Source organism: Pseudocercospora fijiensis (assembly GCF_000340215.1).
Source record: "Pseudocercospora fijiensis CIRAD86 unplaced genomic scaffold MYCFIscaffold_2, whole genome shotgun sequence".
NCBI lineage: Eukaryota > Fungi > Ascomycota > Dothideomycetes > Mycosphaerellales > Mycosphaerellaceae > Pseudocercospora > Pseudocercospora fijiensis.
The window spans coordinates 5,003,563-5,022,165 of NW_006921533.1; the positions used below are offsets into that span (position 1 = coordinate 5,003,563).

At 52.3% G+C, this 18,603-nt stretch overlaps 6 protein-coding genes across 6 annotated transcripts; 2 read left to right on the forward strand and 4 right to left on the reverse strand.

Annotated features, from left to right (window-relative positions):
* Positions 1-1,789: 1,789 nt before the first annotated feature.
* MYCFIDRAFT_210490 (uncharacterized protein) lies at positions 1,790-2,830 on the reverse strand. Its single transcript, XM_007925485.1, has 2 exons — positions 2,619-2,830; positions 1,790-2,594 (listed from the first exon to the last, which is right to left on the reverse strand). The coding sequence occupies exon 2, from the start codon at positions 2,184-2,186 to the stop codon at positions 1,956-1,958; it is 231 nt and encodes a 76-aa protein (XP_007923676.1). The 5' UTR covers positions 2,187-2,594; positions 2,619-2,830; the 3' UTR covers positions 1,790-1,955.
* Positions 2,831-3,458: 628 nt separating this feature from the next.
* MYCFIDRAFT_89109 (uncharacterized protein) lies at positions 3,459-5,922 on the reverse strand. The gene is made up of 2 exons (XM_007925486.1): positions 5,631-5,922; positions 3,459-5,572 (listed from the first exon to the last, which is right to left on the reverse strand). Exons 1-2 carry the CDS (start codon positions 5,738-5,740, stop codon positions 3,643-3,645), a joined length of 2,040 nt encoding a protein of 679 aa, XP_007923677.1. The 5' UTR covers positions 5,741-5,922; the 3' UTR covers positions 3,459-3,642.
* A 596-nt stretch (positions 5,923-6,518) lies between these two features.
* Positions 6,519-9,099, forward strand: MYCFIDRAFT_89110 (uncharacterized protein; the record flags this gene model as incomplete). The annotated part of the gene is made up of 2 exons (XM_007925487.1): positions 6,519-7,389; positions 7,599-9,099. The coding sequence occupies 2 exons, from the start codon at positions 6,519-6,521 to the stop codon at positions 7,718-7,720; spliced, it is 993 nt and encodes a 330-aa protein (XP_007923678.1). The 3' UTR covers positions 7,721-9,099.
* Positions 7,505-12,197, reverse strand: MYCFIDRAFT_214228 (uncharacterized protein; the record flags this gene model as incomplete). The annotated part of the gene is made up of 1 exon (XM_007925488.1): positions 7,505-12,197. The coding sequence occupies one exon, from the start codon at positions 12,195-12,197 to the stop codon at positions 8,286-8,288; it is 3,912 nt and encodes a 1,303-aa protein (XP_007923679.1). The 3' UTR covers positions 7,505-8,285.
* A 945-nt stretch (positions 12,198-13,142) lies between these two features.
* Positions 13,143-14,760, forward strand: MYCFIDRAFT_151420 (uncharacterized protein; the record flags this gene model as incomplete). Its single annotated transcript, XM_007925489.1, has 4 exons — positions 13,143-13,521; positions 13,584-13,712; positions 13,769-14,202; positions 14,257-14,760. The coding sequence occupies exons 1-4, from the start codon at positions 13,251-13,253 to the stop codon at positions 14,758-14,760; spliced, it is 1,338 nt and encodes a 445-aa protein (XP_007923680.1). The 5' UTR covers positions 13,143-13,250.
* A 478-nt stretch (positions 14,761-15,238) lies between these two features.
* On the reverse strand, positions 15,239-17,672 carry MYCFIDRAFT_123957 (uncharacterized protein; the record flags this gene model as incomplete). Its single annotated transcript, XM_007925490.2, has 4 exons — positions 15,239-15,568; positions 15,617-16,596; positions 16,687-16,950; positions 17,042-17,672. Coding segments are annotated over 4 exons (2,205 nt in total), but the record flags the coding sequence as incomplete, so codon positions are not given.
* Between the last annotated feature and the right edge of the window lie 931 nt (positions 17,673-18,603).

Consider the following 18,603-nt stretch of genomic DNA (forward strand, 5'->3'; position numbering starts at 1 on the left):
TCCTACAAGCTAGCCGCTATACTATAAAGTAATGTCGGATTTAAGTTGCCTTAGTAGTAGGGGCCCCTAGCGAAGCAGGTCGCCTAGTTAGCCTAAGTCGCCTAGTACGCCTAGTACGCCTAGTATACCTAGTACGCCTAGTACGCCTAGTATGCCTAGTACGCCTAGTACGCTTAGTACGCCTAGGTCGCCTACTTAGCCGTATAATATAATATCTTAGGGACTCCTATAGAGGCCGTATATAGTAGAATAATACGTTATATATTAATATATAAACGACGGGACTATACTAAACTACGCGCACGTATATACGGACGATAGCAAGCGAGATATATAGAGTCGTAGGACAGATCCGAGTAGTAGGAAGGAACCGGAAGGTAGGGAAGAGCTAGAAGAAATATATTTGCTTAAGAGCGGTTAAACGAGTTCGCATACGCGCGCTACGCTAGTTAGCTAGGAGACAAAGACGCTACGAGATAGTAGACAAGCAGGATATATATGCTTACGCTTACGCGTCGGACGCGCTAAACGGCCGTAGGGCAGAATACTAAGGAAGGGGCTCTCCCTCTAAGGCACCCTTCTTCCTTTCTTCGTAGTTCGTCTTATACAAATAGCAGCTATATTAATTTAGTGCTCCCTTTAGTTTAGTTTAAAGTTTCGTATACACTCTTACTACTTAGCTACTAACTCTTACAAATATAACGATAGTATGCCTTAGAAACAAACCTACCGCTAGTACGATCTACCTTTACGTTAGTAATCTTATTACGACTATATATATTAGACATTAGCTTTATACTAACTAGGAAATCGTCGTACGGCAATAGAATATCCTTATCGGCGAAGAATAGCGATTCTCGAAGAGCCTTAAAGTTAGTATAGCCGCTAGTAGGCGCTAGTCGCGCTAGTTCTTCTATTATAGCGATATTGCTAAAGTAGTAGAGACGACGAGGTGCTGCACGTTTCGAGAAGCCCAAAATTAAGCCTCGAACGCATACAAATTCGTGGGTCTTGGCGGGAACACAAAAACGTCATCAATTTCGGGTTCTCTACGGACCGAGTTAAGCGAGATTTAGCGAGGTGCCAGTATACAGACACCTAGTGCGGGTGTCGTTTGGGTGCAACTTGCTTGCACCCAAACCCTTCACCCTTCACCCTTCAACCACCTCTCACCATTGTCAAGCGTCGAATACAGCTTCGTCACACACCCTACCGTCACTCGTTTCAGCGGTATGCAAGCAACGCAAGCGAGATCGAGATCGAGAGCCACATCCACGTGTGAAGTTCAAAAGAACACGTACCACCCAGCAAGCTTGAAGTTACCTGTCAAAAAAAGCTCCCATCGGCGCCCGAAATTGTCCGCTGTCGACGTTACCATCCGGTCCATCCCATATCACATCTCGATTGAGAGAGTGCTTGCGCTCAGCGTCGCTGGCTAGCCGCACATACCATCCACGATCATGGAGAATAGATCGCTGATATACCACACCTCGTGGATCCATCACAATATGGCAGGATATTCGCATCTGTGACTTTCTCCCCTTCTGGCATTCGCATCTCGAGGCGGCCGATTCGAGTGCCTACAATCACTTCAATTCCAGCCAAGCAAGCTCCTGCCCTGGCGTCTTGGCTGAAATTGGCGAGCCATCTACCCAGATCAGGACGGCCTACCCATCGGTTTGGCCGGAAGACAAGGACATCATCTTCCCAGATTTCCTAGTCATGGTGAAGATCAGATGTCGCCATCGAAACCTTACTAACCTGGGGCCATGCTCCACTCCCTGTACTGCTCTGGAGCCGCCGGATCGACTCGAGTCAGCCTCGATAATGCGCCGTGCATCGACCGAAGGCCTTCTTTGACCACGGCGTTCAGCGATGGTAAATCGCCGAGCATGGCCATGGATCTATTCTCGCTCAATCAGGCCACAGCTCTCTCAATTCTGCTTGAAGCTTTTTTAGCACATCCGGACGTCGCAGAACCAGGTAAGCTGTCTGCGTGATGAAGAAGGCAGTCGTATCCCATCCGCCAGAACAAGCTGCCATCGTCGCCCGGGGAGAGCTGATCCTGTCTTGTCACCCAACGGCAGCGAGCGGTGGATGGTAGACCTCCGCGCGGCAGTTTTGTTCTTTTCTCCAATCTTGAGGTCGACGTGAGTACCTTCCTGCTGCATGAGCTTCTGTTTCATATTTTCTGGAAACTGCGATGGTGTTAAATTTGGTATATCAGACGCTCGCCTCAACTTACATTGTTGAAGTCCAAGAAGCTGGCAGTCGGTTCTTTACTATCGAAGAAGGGTTGATCTGGGATCGTAAGAAGATCAGAACAATGGGAATCATCCATGCTATGAATCTCCCAAGATCCTTAAAGCCGAATAAAACATCGAATCGTCTGTCATACAAACTTCGGGTTGTCCGTTCATCCTCGAACAATCCATATTGCTGGCCATACATGTAACTTCGTTACAGCACGAAACAGAACCCTACGTTAATCGAGGAGCACAGTTAGCAAACCCTACGTTAGACACTAAACACTCGATTACTCACGCAAGATCCACACTCACACCCTGTTTTCCCTTCCTCCTCATAACCTCACATTCCTTCTCAATCTTCTCATCAACAACCAAGCAGCTACAACTCAAAAACTCATCCTCTTCTCACCCCGTATTCCCCAACCGCCGCCCGTCTCTTCTTATACAAATTCACATTCCTCGCCGCCAAACATGGCATATGTATATATCAAACCGAACCGTCGTCTTATAGCAATTTGCCGCACTTGTCTAAACCCCCTATAATATAATCTAAATAATACGGAATCTTCGGATATCGATTTTAAATTTTTTCTTCTTCTTCTTCTAATTACTCTTTAGGCCGTATTTATATATAAATTTGGAACTATATAGAAAACGGAGGAGATTAGGGACTAGAGACGGCCGTATTAGACTATTAGTTATATAACTGTCCTAGTGAAATTCGTATATGACATTCTAGAACGGGCTGCCTAGTATAATTTTTAACTAGATAGGGGAATTCGGAGAGAGAGACAGGGTAGAAGTAGAGGCGTTGTGTGTAGATTATGCATTTGAGAGACTGTAGGCGGTATAGTAATGGTGATGTGAGAGAGCAGGTGGGAAGTCGCCATGGTACCTACCGTATGAATCTGAGAACTTTGGGGGGAGATAGTCGGAACTTGTCTTCATTCCAGTAATGACAATGCTGTCTTCTTGTATATGATATAATTCAGCGACGATTCATGTGGCTGTAAGCGTAATGATCCTTCAAAATTTTGTCTTGCGCTGATGTGAATTTTGCATGAGTGGGGTGAGGCGGTTGTTTGGGCGGTACAGGATCGAACAAAGAGACTCTCACTGATGAAGTGTTTGGTACTGCCAAGCAGAGCCCCCCCCAGAGGATCCCGTAATGGCTCTTTGGACTCGTGGCGAATATGTGGCACAAGAGAGTATTGACAAGTGCTGCCCACACTGCTTCCATGGTACGAAAGGCTGCCTACTTTCATCTGATCAACCAGGACGACATGGTATCTCAAACTACAAAACGCCAACCAATGCCCTCGAAGTGAAGAACGCCGCCGCTAATGTCTCAACATGTACAATCTGAGCGAATATCGGCATCAAAACGCCAAGATTATCGCTCGCCCCAAGCGTTTCTCTCTTCTTCAAACATCGGACTGGGCAGTGGACTGTTACCTTGAGAGCCTTTGCCGTTGCCTCTACCTCCGTTAGGCTGGAGTTTGCCGTACTCACGATGCTCCCAGGGCTGTTCCTGACCAAGCTGATCGCGGCCTTCCTGATCAGATACTGCAGTCATTTCATCATCGCCGTCGCCGATTGGGAACGGGTCGTTGAGGTTGTGGGTCTGGCTCTTGATCTTTTGCTCTGGAGCATCTGGATTGAATCCCTGTCTAATTTCTTCGGCGGCATCCTCGTCAGGGTAAGTCTTCACGAAATGCTTTTGCTCGACACTGTTCCAGCCCGGACCGCCCTCTTTTCGAGCACGTACGCGCTCGAGTTGTTCTGCTTCGTGATCTTCCACGACCAGGTCGACAAGTTGTGAGCTTCTCGACTTGGCAGATGAGCTGGAGGTGCTGGATGACCCTCGGACCAGCTTGCCAACGACAGGCAATTGCTTCAGCTTCTCCTTTCCTTTTGACGAGCCTTGGTTGCTATCGTGACTCGTAGAGGTCCCTGGTCGATTGTGCTGGTGCACTTCCTTCTTGATATCCTCAATCTTAGACTTGCGTCGTTGTTTCGATTCTCTTGTGGGCTGCAGGATGGCACGATTCGTGCTTTGTGTGATCGTGTACGGATTGCTGTGCAACCTATCTTCACGAGTGGCGTAATGAGTGTTAATCACAGGATAATTCCAGTCTCCAAATTCAAGCGCTCGCGCGTTGGTATAGAGTCGCTCCTCTTCGGGATCAAGCTCGGGCTCTTCATCCTCGTTCGCGGCGCCGTACTTGCCTCTGCTCGTTGACCTGTTTGGAGCGCCACCACTTGGACTCATTGTGCGAGCGTTGCTCGGCACATACTTCTGTAGGAGTGGCTGGCGTACATCTGTGGGTGAAGGCACCCAGTATTTTCCTCTTCCGTTTCGCTCATATCGCATGCCTTCCCGCATCCGTGCTTCTCTGCTCGAGGACTGCTCGTGGGCCATGACATTGTCATCGGCATCGAAATAGCGATACTCGTATTTCTTGCCGCTGAAGGTCTCCTTACAATCTTCAATCAGGTCTCGAGGCCCGAAAGCATCTCTGAGGGCGAATCGTATGGGCATGCGGGCATCACTGATAGTCCTGTCGGCATAGTCCTTCCAGCTGAATGCATACCAGTGCCAGACAGCAAAAAATGGCATTTCGAAGCAGATGAGAGCGTCCTGGATGGCAGCGGCCAGATTGTCGGCCGTGTAGCCACCTCCCACGCTGGGGATGGCGCCCAGCCATACCAGGATGGACAGGAAGAAGCCCTGCCACCACGAGGCGAAAATGATGCCTTTGATACAGAGAAACTTCGGCATGGGCCTGAAGGGCTGCAGGTCCTGTGTCATGCACACCCAGAAGAGAGCCAGATCATACAGGCACCAGCAAATGCTGACGTTGTAGATCAGACCTGTCCAGAGATATCCCGAGTTCACCGCCATGATGCCTTCTCTGAAGGTGCCTGTCGCCTTGCACACGACCGTCGCTATTGCCAGTATAGGCTTAAACCAAGCGTACTGCAGTATGCCTCGCTTGATTGACAGGTAGGTGTGCGGGTCACTGATATCCACTTTTGCAAATACGTGGTTGAGCGGCCAAAGATGCGAGACTGGCGGTCGGCCGTGCATCATGATGATCAGGCTACGCTCGCCGCCGAGAAAGTTGACGAGCAGCTGAAAGAAGGTGTAGATGGTAAAGGCTTCGTAGACATCTCGGAACGGGTCGACCCAAAAGGCGACTCGGAGGGAGGTCAAGGAGGCCCACGAAGCGATGGAGAAGATTGGGACCATGATGAGGATGCGAATGACATGGCGCTGGAGCAGCGGCTTGCGGTAGTTCTTGGATTGCAGGAAGATGGAACTGTGGTGAGGTGAGCGTGGTGTTATACATGGATTTGTATTTGTCTGGGTGTACCTACACCAACGTGAGCAGGCATGCTACCAGGGCGGCGACACCTGCGCATATCACCACCGCTCTGCCAAAGCCGGAGCCCGTCCCTCCGCTGATGTCCTGTTCTCCCTGGGCCATAGCTGCTGTGGTGAGAAGGCAGCAGTTGCTGGTGTATTTCGGGGTGCTGCTGTCACCTCATGGCTGCATCTTTTCTACAACTCACCAGGCCCAGCGATGGGTGAGCGTGGAGTCGCGATATTGTAGTGCGGTGTGGCGGGATGGCCGTTGTGCTGTCGCCTTAAGTTCAGACCAGCGCCTTGTCTGCCGTCTTGCTGAATCTCGCGGACGCGTGACGGGGCGGAGATGAATGCGAGTCATGATGGTCACGTCACGTGTGCAACTGGCGCCAGCATAAACATCACGACTCATCAAAGCTTCTCCTCGACCCGAAGATCCTTCATACACCTCATTGTTATTGTTCTCCTCACCCTCCGTTGCTACGAGAAGACAGCAATGGCGCAGAATCAAGACCGCCACGCCGTCTGTGCTGCTCTTGCCAGCACTCAACTTGGCCTGATACCAAGTCGTGGTGTCTCTGTACCAGCACTCCCCTGCTTGTCTTCTCCAGAGTTCGAGGACAACGTTAATAATAAAGGCCTGTCAGACGTGTCGCCATCAGTCAGGCATACAGCATGGCATGGCAGGCAACGGTGTTGACTCGCTTTGTTTACGCTGACATCTGCCGTCGATGGCCTACAAGAAGACGTGGCACAACACTGTTTCCCATACCATTCGATGCCCTTCTGACCACTGTATGATACTGTGCAGTCTACGCTCATTGTGCGCTTTCTGCCGCCGTAATTTGTAATCCTCGCCTCTGTCTCGGACAGCTTTCTTTTCATCATCGTCTATCAATATGCATCTGGGCAAGCGAAGAGCCGAGTCGCCAGCCGGCACGCGCTCGAGAAAGAGGCTGTCGCTGACCTCGCTGGCCGCAAAAGCGTCGACGACGTCGCTGCGATATGAGCCTGACGGATCATTCCTCAACATCTTCATGGCGAATGGTCGTCTCAAGCGCAACAGCTCCTCGAGTCTACGCACTCCATCGCGACCGCTCTTACGACCCGCGCCACTCCAGCTCGGACTCCATCTCTCGCAGCGACCCCTGCAGACACACCCGCATTACGATCTCGCATCCATCAAGGAGATCACCATCTTCCCAACATCTCTTGCCATGATCAAATCGAATTGGATCTTTCGTTTCACCATGAACTGCACCCCCCAACTGGGACCGCCACTCCCAGACCACATCGAGCAGCAGCTATACCAACGATGCCTATCCAGTCGCCTCTATCCTCGACCCGAGCGTCTGCCCTACATTCATATAGGATCAACAGCTCTCGGCTTTCGCGTGAATTTCTACCTCATCCTACCATATGCCTCGACTGCTTCCTCCGCATCAGGCACCGGACACATGAGCTACAGCGATCTCCAGCGGGTCTACGATGGTGCAATCCGACCAGCCCTGGACGCTGCCTACCCCCGTCGTCAACCATGGCCGTGCTGGATGGACGCCAAAAACGAGTCTCACCTCAAACCCCTCAAGTCCCGACGCAAAAGCTCACGATCCGAGATCCAAGAAGAACGCATGCACTGCGAAGGCCTAGCAGCATTCTGGAACGCAATCGAAGAATCTTCCGAGAAAATCGAAGTCGCGCACCTCCTCCGCGGCAAACAACTCATCGCCTACGGCGACGTCGCCGTCCACGACTGGCAAACCGACTGGCGTCCCACATGGGCCCAGTTCACCCAACTCTGGAACGATGGCGTCGACCCGGAATTCGTAGGCCCGGATCCAAACTTCACAATGGAAATGTCCCTCTCCTTCGAAGACCCCACCACCCCGACAAAAGACTACCGCGACACTCGAAGCCTGGACATCGCCGCCACAGACGCAAACCTTCCCTGCCAACGTCAAGGCGCTGAAACCCCGCAGAGCATGATCCCTATCCCTCCATCCGAACCCCCAATCTCTGCACGCAGGACGACACCCCTTCGACACGTCGCTTCCATGCCGCCGACGAGACGCACTACTACGCCTTTGACCACGACCTCTAACCCGCTTTTCCCTCCGCCTTCGGCCGCTCCGCCGACTTGTCCTTTACCTTCGATTCCACCCAATGTCGTCGTCAAGAAGAGGACGACGAGGAGGATGAGTTCGAAGCATTCCATCAAGATTGTCGATGCGCCGAGTGGCGGGGCGCATTTGAGTGAGTTGGCGGAGCTTGAATAATGGGACACTCGTATCGCAGGCGTTGCTTGGCTGTGCATCACTTTTTCTTTCGCATTGTCGGGGTTTGGTCATCTTTTGTTCCCAGACTGAACAACCTTTTCTTATCGCTCGAGGGACATTTGTGGTGCCAGCGGCGTTGAGGGGTTGCTGGATCTGCTTGCTTGCTTGCTGTTTGTAAGGACGCTTACTATCACCAATCGAAGGACACATCTCTTTGTATGCATCGGATAGTGAGTGGAGGAAGAATGGATAATTCAGTCTATCGAGAATTGCTGCCAAAAACAATCCTAGTCGTCGCGAAACCTGCTTCATCAATTGGGTATCTTACCGTGTCCTCCACTTCGTGCTCATGATTCATTTCTTGGTCCTTCATCGACTCTCGTGCGCTCTTCACATCCAGTCATCAATCCTCTTCACCATCCTGATGGTGTCCTCGACAGCTGCAACTTCCGTCTCGAGGTGCGCTCGCACCCATTCCCCAACGGCATCCTCCTTCTCGGAAAGATCGACCAGGACTTGCTTTATAGCCGCTGGAGCACCCGGTAAAAGAGCTCGAGCAAGAACATCGCCATCGATATGGAAGTCGTTGAGCTTACTATTGCTAGTGGTCATGGCTACAGCCATCTCTCCGCCGAAGCCAACCGGCAGCGCTCTGCTCTCACCCGTCATACCTTCGCCGCCAGAGATGTAAGGCGGATCGCGGTGACAGCGTGGTGACAGCGTTTTGTTACGTTCGATGAGTCGTTGCAACCAGAACAGCTTTCGCCAAAGTGTTGGATCGAGAAGCGCTATATTGACCACGGCGCCATCTGTAGCCGAGCCGGTCATGCGCTCGGAGACGATACCTGTTGGTGCCGCTCCTTTGCGCATTGCTGGTGGGTTTCGTACCATTCTTGTTACTGATCTCCAGAGTTGAGCCTCAAAGCACATGGTGCCTGAGCTGTAGCCTGACTGTGAAGCGCTTTGCGTACTTGTTTCAACCGGGAGCATCATGCCGATGAGCCGCCCGTACTTTGAGCTTGCCAGTGAGAAGAGCGATGTCTTATCTTCACTCTGTTCCGGTGTGGGCACGATAAGGTGGCTGATCAACAGGTCTGCTTGCGGGCCCATTGCCACCGGCGACAGAGAACACTTGGTCGTGCCATCTTCCTCTCGAGTCTCGAGCAGCTTCAATGCAATGAGTGAGTCGGCATTTGTCGCAATGACGATGACCTTTTCGCCATTGCTGTCCTTTTCGACAGTGACGTGGACACCAGGGCTGGCCATCTTGAATGGAGGGCAGATCTTGTCCCACCTACTTTCTTCCACCGATAAGCGCTGAATATGTATGCTGTCTCCGGTGCACGCAATATATGTGGTATCATCGTAGAGGGCCAACGAGTAGACCTCCTCATCAAAAACGGTAGCACGAGCTTCTCTGATCTCTGATATTTCCCAAGTTTGAGACTTTGTCACCACGGGTTGAAGAAATGTGACTTTGCCTCTCCGCTTTCCATTGGTGCGCATGTAACTACCTCCAACCAAGATATGCGCGTAAGTTTTGTCTGTCGAGGCACGTAACGACCACGGTAAGATTGCACTCACGCGCTCTCCCGGCTGCATGTCATGAATGTAAGTTGGCATGCTGCCTTTGGCTGGAATGAATTCCAGTCGAGGCCAGATCTGACGCTTTTCTTCCGGTGCTGATTGTGGTCTTGATGATGGAAATTTGCGTGCCTCTGCGACCAAACCGCAGCACACGAGCTGTCTCAATGCTTCAGCATAGACGACTCTATTTGGCGTGCTGCTGACTGCGATCTGACGAGGCACAGTAGAAGGTTTGTGCTCGAGATCAGCAACGAGCAGCTCGTCTCCAGATATCATCATGAGCGCATCAGCGAGCGTGTCGGAGGACAAGTGATTCGCTGAAGGCATCTGCGTGCATGCCGCAATAGGACCTTGTGATAGCTCTGGACGAGCCTTGTCTGTGACCCAGATGTTCTCACACGCCATCGAGCTTGCGCTGCCGCCGGACCATGATAAGAGGTAGGTGCTTGAGGCAGTCATGGCGATGCTTGAATGCTTGTAGGCCGCAAGATGCACCAGCTTTACTGTGCTGTGTCCTAGCGATATACTGTGCTCTTGACCCAGCGGCTCTCCCGCGTCGAGATGAATCTCAATGCCAATGACTCTGCCATCTCGGAGTCCGCATACGGCAAGAAGCTGGTCATTCGCCTCCAGGATGACAACATTGTCACAGATAGCATTATCATGTGACGCAGTCGATAGCTCTTTTGCATAGCAAAGAGGTGCACCGTCTTGCCGGAAGTGTACGAGGGCAATCTTGCCATCGTTTGTTGCGGTCAGAGTCAAAACGCTCTTTTGATGACAGACAGCGGTGATGGAGAGCGGCTCGTATGGTATATGTAACCTTGGGCCTGGCTGAATGGTGGAGTCTGTATCATTGTTCGTTATGTGATAGCATACGATCGCGTGTCCATTGTCTTGACGCTCTGCATTGACAATCACAGAAGCGTTCGGTATGATCCAGGAAGCCACTATTGCCTGATCTTCTGGAAGGCTATGCTTCGAAGTGTCCTCGAAATTTGCTTGTAGTGCGGTCGAAGCGCAAATTGTACGCTCTGTGATCTGCACGAGATGAGCTGAGCTTGTGAGGCCGGCCGCGAGCGTCTTCCAGCGACTGTCAAAGGCCAAGCCGTCCCCGACTTCATCGAGAGATTCGAAGTCTACACCGGCGGCCAACAGTCGTGTCGAGTCGGGACAGGAAAGAACAATGACGGTCGCTCCTAGTGAAAGATCTGGAAGCACCCATACGTCGGTGACAGTTCGGAGACCTTCCAGCTCCAAGAATACTGATAGGCGGGCCTCTACGCCTCTTCGTATCTCGGTGATAGTGCCGAAAGGCTGTTTACCGGAAGTCACCAGAACACTTTCCTGATCCTTGTTTCGTGACCGACTAGAATGGAGCATATCAGTGCAGATCATGTCGGTTGCTGATGCCCAATTAGGCAAGACCTCGATGACTTCCATATTCATGGCGTCTGACCTGGTCAGAGCTGAAGGCCAGTTACCTATGGACACCACTTTGCCACTGCTAGCACTACCAGCCACACAAAGGATATCAGGATCTCCCTCATCACCAAGTGAGGCGAATGCTGTGCCGACATGGCAGTCTAGATCACCCGCGACACTCTGCTGGAGCCCGGTGGGAGCGGTGTTGGGAATGGTTATCAGCGAGACCAATCCGTCTTCTCGTACAAGATAGATAAAGTCCTTACTTGACCTCGCCGCTTGACTTCGCCGTGGCTTTGCCCAGCTGGCCCACACAGGGGCGCATGCCGAAATACCAGGATATTTGGGACTAGCTGTCGGCTGAGGCAAACCGAAAGCGGTTGCGGATCCAGAAAGGATGTTCTTCCACAAGGTGATCTCGTCGCCCGTGACCAGCAGAAAGGCTGCTTCTTGCAGTGGGATCAGCAAATTCGATACCTGTTGAGCAGACTCGAGAGCTTGACCAGGATGCACCTGGGCGTGTCGGGGCCCTGTCGAATAGTGCCAGTCAATACGAATGGCCTTGGTGCGGTGTTGATCGACAACGATGAGCAACAGAATGATGTGGTCTGTGTCATCGGCAGGAGGAGTTAAGAAGTCCACGTGCTGGATAACGCCATCGACTTTCACAGACTTCTGTGCAGACACCGGGCACCAGTCCTTGTCTTTCTGTTTGATCTCATACTGGATTTGATCTTTAGGCTTTGCAGCGTATAAGAGGACCTCCTTCTCATTCGCGGCGACTGCAATTGCACGCGAGAATGGATCAACAGCGAGGTGTTCGCCAGGCTGGAACAGAATGCGATCGAATGATGGCATCGGGCAAGTTTGCTGCACAAAATGGAAAGTTCCGTCGCCGTGGAGCCGGAGGAACACGAACACCAGGTCATTCGAGTCCAAGGTCAGCACGATGCTCTGGGGAGGCGCGGCATCTCTTCTGAACGAGGCCGCATCCTTTTCAAGCTTGACGAGAAAATCCTCGTCTGTGGAATCGTCAGTATGGTGAAAGGTAGTGGCAGCTCGTATTCGTGCATCGAAATTTGCGCATGTCGCGATGTCCACTAGGTGTCCCTCTTTGCCGACCTCTTTCACCTGTATGAAGTCTTCTCCCACGAACACAACGTCGTTCCGTCCCCGGTGCCGAATGCGAGCGTGAAGTATCCAGCGAATGGCCGAACTTTGCACAACCGTCTTGGTGTATACGCCAATGGGCCTGCGTCCCGCAGTGTTCGATATCTCCGATAACTCCATCACGCTTCCATACCGTAGTCAAGGCATGAAATAGATGTAGGAGATTTGTATAGCTTTCAGATCCAAGCCTTCTTGTATACAAAGCTAATGGAGGCTGGAAGGGACAGAAAAGGCAAGTGCACTGCTTCACCTTGGTCTCCGAGTAGGATTCGTCTCCTACATTCGCACACGCAGGTCGTCAAGATGGTCGCAAAATATTGGGGGCTAATGTCGTGTGAAGTTGGGCACTAGCCTCCGCCTCTGCCTCGCATGTCAGGTATGGAGGAGGTGAATTTAATCAATGCGAAGGATTAGTGAAGACTCGCCGAATGGACCGTATACCATTGGCTCGTCTTTTTGATGTACCGCACAAGCCGAAAGCGTCTGTGTTTCGGGTAGGAGCTGCAGCAGGCAGAGCCCTTGCGTCGCGTGTTGAACTGCAAAGACAGCTCAGACCCACTGTCCCGGGTCGAGTCACCAGCAGACAGCGCCTAGTCTGGCCGTGTCGAGCTGTCGCGCTACAGCGCCCACGTCCACGCCCACGCCCACGCCCACGTCCTCTCCTGTAGGCGGTGGTATACCGTATACAGTAGCAGTCACGCTGGCCGCAGTGGCGCCATGTCGGATCGACAGAATGTGATCTATCAGATCTGGCAGCAGGGATCCACGATCCACAGCAGCTAGCTCGCACCTTGTACGGGGAGCTCCAAGGCCTGTAGTGCGTGTCGTCTACTGCAACATTGAGCAAGGTCTTTCCGCGAGTGAGTGAGTGTTGGTTGATGCACGCATCGATGATCGGGCACGCATGAAGAAGAAGAAGAAGAAGAAGAAGAAGAAGAAGCGCATGAAGTCCAAACAGAGTGGACCCCGTGCTGAGATTTCACCGTCCTGTCCGTGCGTCAGCTGCACAATTGATCCCGGCCGGACCTCGTCCTCGATCATGACTTCAGTTCTCTCGCCACGGGACTAGAAGCGAGCACCGCTGAGAGCCTGGTGAGTCGTGACACACGCTCGCAGCCTGCTGATCACTCTTCCGGACGCCCGTCACAAGATGTGCGATTCCCGGTCCCGCACATGGCCAGCCTGGATACCAACGAGGGGGAGTCGGCAGTACACCATCCGCCAACACCTCCTGCAGCAGACGACGCTGCAATCTCCGCAGAATCCGCTTCGCCTGCGCTCTCGCCGCTATCCGGCTCATCGAGCGCTGCATCTTTGTCCGGAGTCGACGAGGCCAAGGTCAGCCAGATTCTGGCAGCATGCAGGGATCATGATCTCGACGCTCTGAGGGAATTGGCCGCGTCTGCGAATGGTCTCGTCGAAGACTGTGTTCGGCGCACGGCATGTAAGTCATGTCCAGAGCTAGGACCGATATGCGTGCTGCATTCTGACGCGCGTGCCCCTCAGGGCCGGTGCTCCTGGGTTGCAACGACGAGGCGGCCAGTGAGAACAACGACTGGGCCTCTTTGGGGCGACATCGAGATGAGGACCAGGTTCAGCTGGATGTAAATCGCTCTTTTGTGTACTACCCCGAGAGTTCGTCACACTACGCAGCGCAAGGCCAATTCATCGGACTGGCTGACTGACTCCAGATGACTCCGAGAAGCGCATGGAGGAGCGCAAACGTGAGCTGTCACATGTCATCACCGCGACTTTGAGACGACACTCCATGCTTTGCTATTTCCAGGGCTATCACGATATCATACAGGTCCTCCTCTTGGTGCTCGGAGCTGATGCCGCAAGTGCTGCTGCTGCTCGGCTGTCGCTCTTGCGCATTCGAGACTTTATGCTGCCGACCTTGACGGCTGCTGAAGCTCATCTTCACCTGCTCCCCAGCATCCTTTATGCTGCGGATCGAGGACTATACAAACACCTGTCAGGTGCAACCCAGCCAACGCCATTCTTCGCCCTTGCAGCAACGTTAACGCTATATGCGCATGATATCGAGGAATATGGAGACATTGCCCGACTGTTCGATTACTTACTGGCTAGTGAAGCTGTCGTACCAGTCTACCTTTTCGCAACGGTAAGTGCCGATCCAGTAATTTGCGTCCGTGAGATTTGCTGAGCATGGTCACAGATTGTAATGTCCAGGAAGAAAGAACTCCTGGAAATCGACCATGATGAACCGGAGATGCTCCACTCCATTCTCTCAAAGCTTCCCAAGCCTCTGGACCTGGAGGCTCTGATCCACCGTACACAGACTCTCTTCATCACTTATCCGCCCGAGCAGCTCCCCAATCGAGCCTGGAAACGAGTGAGCTCCTATTCGGTGCTTAAGACGACCCGCGACCCGCAGGCGCTCTCCAAGCAGACTCTGCAGGAAGGCGAGCAGCTCTTTGCCTTGCAAGCTGCAGAGATCCACAGGCAAGATGCATTAAAGCAGGTCCGGCAGCGCATGCAAGCGCTCGCCTACAAATACCGGCGTCCAGTCAAATGGACCGGGACTGCGATCCTCGTTGCTGCATTGGCGCTGTATCTTGGGCGCACAACTCATGGTTCAGTGGGATTGGGCTATTTGACTTCACTCGTTCGGCGTCTGAGCCATGTAACGTGGGACGTCGCAAGAACGTTCGCGCCCTGAAAGTGCCGGCATTGGCGTTACACTGCGGCGATGGATCTATGTATGTATTGCCTACGTCCTCACCGCAACAATGATGCTCAGAGCAGACCCACGGAAATGCAAAGCAGGAACCTACAAAGATAGACAGAACGAAATAGCACGCTCCAATAGATAAGACAGAAGCTCATTCCTGGCCCCGACTGTCGGCTCCGATTCAAGAATTGACACATCTCACCAGCAGCGCGCAAAGGATACAAGGCCGAAGTGCATGCGGTCGTACACTAGCATGTCACAGACAGACCGTATTGTAGTCTCCTCTTAGCTCATACACGACTTCCGGGTTCTGTGCCACGCCTTCCCCGAGTCTGAATTTTCCTCACGCATTCCACAAGCCCTCAATAATGCGTATGACAAGGTATCCATTACAACCAGAAAGCAAGCACAGAGCAACAAGTTCTCCAGCACCTGTTGAGCTTCCGAGTCTGAAGACTGCTTTGCATTAGCACCATTTGAATACCGGCGCCCTCGTCTTCACCATCTCTAATCTTTCCACAATGACCTTCCTCATAGCGCCTTCCCGCTCAGCTGTCGCAGCATATCCCAAATCTCCATCATCCTCAAAGTTTGGATCCGCCATCGAGTTTCTCCGGCCGGAGAAGCTGAGCGAGAATGTCCGATTATGATGTCTGGTAGCTGTAGGTGATTGCCACGCGGAGTTGTTGCGGGGGATGTCGTGACTCCTGCGATGGCCACCCGTTCGTGAACGATATGGCGCGCCAGGTCTTTGCGCGCTTTGTGTGCCTCGTGCTGTGGATGGTGAGAATGTAAGCTCTTTTGGGGCCAATTCTGGTGAGCCGAGGAGGTTCTCCTTGATGACCTTTTGGACTTCTGGTCGGTGGATGTCTTGAGCGGAGTTCTGTCTAGAGTGGTTGAAGCGGTTCGATGTTTCAGGAAGAGAAGTGCCAGTGACGCCCAGTAGATCGCCGTTCGGTGCTGGGTTGGTCGGCTGTAGTGCCGATGAAATGTCCATCTCCTCTTCCTCGACAATATCTCGTGGTTGACTAGGGTTGGAAGGCACCATGCGCCGTTGGTTATCAATGGCATTCATTGCTGCTGCTCGTCGGCGCATCTCCTCGCTCGCTCGTGTCAGCGGTACGGCCACAGGTATGTCTACCAGATCGTCCCACACGTGCACTCGATTTCTCCGTGTCAGCTCAAGAGGACCGTGATCTGGTGTCTTGAGTGTCTCAACAACGTTCCAGGCCTGGCCCTTCATGACCGCCATTTGCCTTGCGAACATCTTCTCTTGGAAATCGACATCAATCTCAAAACATTTCCGTAGCTTCACTTGCGTCTGACTCCACCAATCTTTCGAAGTGAGAAGTGGTAAGAAATGTCTCCTCGTCTTCTCGGAGAATGGTCGCCCGATTAAGCTGACTGGTAGGAACAACCAGCCAAATGGATAGCTTCTCCAAGCATCAGGGTGTTTCCAAGGCCATGACAAGGAGTTATCAATAGCACCTATTCTCGGTGTAGCTGTATCGTACCCAGTACTTGGTGATCTTGATGTCGTCATGCTCTCATCTCTTCTATTATAGCCATCTGTGCCCAAATTTCCATTCTCTTTCGGAGGCTCCTTGACGATAGAAGCCTTGTTCGTGTCCTTATCTATCCTGATCATCCAGTTGTCTGTTCCTCTGTCTGTGTTTCGCATCACGTAGTCCAGGATTACAAGCTTTTCCAACTCTTCTCGGAAGCTCTGCTGTAGTTCTTCTGTCCAGTATCGCGTTGTAGATCGACTTTGCCCACCAGGAGTGTCATCTTCTTCGTCTTCCGTGTCGTAGCCATCAGCAGCAGCTGGCCGGCCGTTTGATTTGCTAGAAGGTCTGCAATTCTCATCCCACCGCTTGCGTCGCTTCTTTCTTGAGGGCGCTTCTCGAAAGCTACCATCGTGCTGGTCCGGCCAGGGATGCTCTCGAAAGAACTCTGTCGCTCCTTTGTAACCTTTCAGGAATACCTGAAATGAGCCTAGCTTTTCTGGAAATGCCTTTCGTTTCCTGTAATATGCCCTCCGATCCATCCAATCGTAGTGAAAGCTCTTGCTACTCAATCCCACGACATCTGTGTAGGGCACCAAATTCGTCCTCAGCTGACAGTCCAGCACATATGCAGCAGCTTCAGATACGTAACTCAAGTTGGGAATCAGCATAGCTCGTCCAAATGCAAATGGGAACAGATTCCGGTGGATCCACTGCAGAACATTAGCTTCAAGACACAGAAGGTCAGCCACTGGAGTTGGTACTTACTTTGGTCCACTTTGGATTCTTGCTCGCATAAGGCTCTTCGTCCTTTGGTTTGAACACGCCTACGACCTTGCCTCCGCTATTTCGCGCAAAGTAGGAGCCACTGCTGCCTTGTGAGATAAGCTTCGGATGCAGGCCAAGTTCAATAGCAGTCCGCACAGACTCCACAAGATCGTCGAATTCCAGTTTGGACATTCGCTCGACTCCACTATCGTCGTTGAAGTCCTCGTCTAAAGTGTCCCTGGTCGCAGGTCGGATCCAGTCTGGCGCTTGGAATACTGAATGATGAATCTCTAATTGCTCCTCGTACGAAGTCTTCCCCTTCACCTTCCGTCTTTTGAATCGCTCTTTGATCTCGTCTGCCCATTTCTCCAATCTCGCGTTGATCGCCTTGATGTCTACAGCGCTGTTGGCGCGTCTAGCTCTGCCTGGCCTGGGCAGTCCCGAGCCGTCAGGCATGCGCATGGAGTGGCGGTGACGATTAGGCTGTATGGGCGCATACTGAGCAGTCGGCGAGGAAATTGTGTACGCAGAGTCGTTGAATGGGTCTTCATTGTCGGAGTGTATCAGCTCATCTTCTTCCTCTTCTGCTTGGGCAATCCTCGCATAGCCAGACGCAGCTGGACGCTTCCCAGGCATCCTCGCCCTCGCCTATGGCGCTCCTTCGCTACTTCCAGGACACTGTCTCGTGGCTGTCGGCTAGCTCATTATGGTGGTTTTCAAGGGACACTGCACTCCTGATGTTCGGGTCAAATAATTGCTGCCTCTGTCGATTTGATGATCACGGTCACGGTCACGGTCACGGTCACGACGGTTACGGGTCATCGCGCAATGGCAGTGCTTGTTTCTCACAAGCGCCGGGAGCGGCTGAGCGGATACTTACCGTACGCGGGAAGATCTGCTCCGACCGCCGACCGCGAGGCACTGGAACACTTCCATCAATTCTCATCAAAGTATTGAGACAGACTTTGAATATCTAGGGCTTCCACCTTTGAGTGAAAGGAGTGGCAGGCTTCCATGCAAACATGCCAGCATCGGCCAAGCAAATCGTTGTCGCTATGGAGCCATTAATATTGACGTGCTCATCTCAGCAGTACGAGAGGAGTGCCTGTTCACGCGTTGAACGCGCCATGATGGCCCATCGAGTGGGCGTTGTGTCGGCAGGGCAAACGAATCAGAAATTGCTAATCTCATGCAGGTCATGAAATCGGCAATGGCTGCCCGCTAGGACGTTCGCAACATCCCTGCAACGCAACTATCGCTATCAATGCCCCTATCGCGAAACAATCAATACAGCTGTAGTGCTGCTTGACTTTCCGGCTTCATCGATGACTTTTCTCGTTTCTTCTCTTCTCCTTTCTTCTCTTGTTATCTGAAGGCCTTCGATCGCTTGGCCTGAACAGATATCCATACCAGCTGCCCAGAATCTCCCGTAATCCTAATATCAAAACGAAACTTGACGCGTCCTGCCCTGCCCTGCCCTGCCCTGGCCCACGCTCGCTGCATTCTCGACAAGATACTCCAGCGATCCATCGAGCAGTCCTGGACTTGACTACCGTCA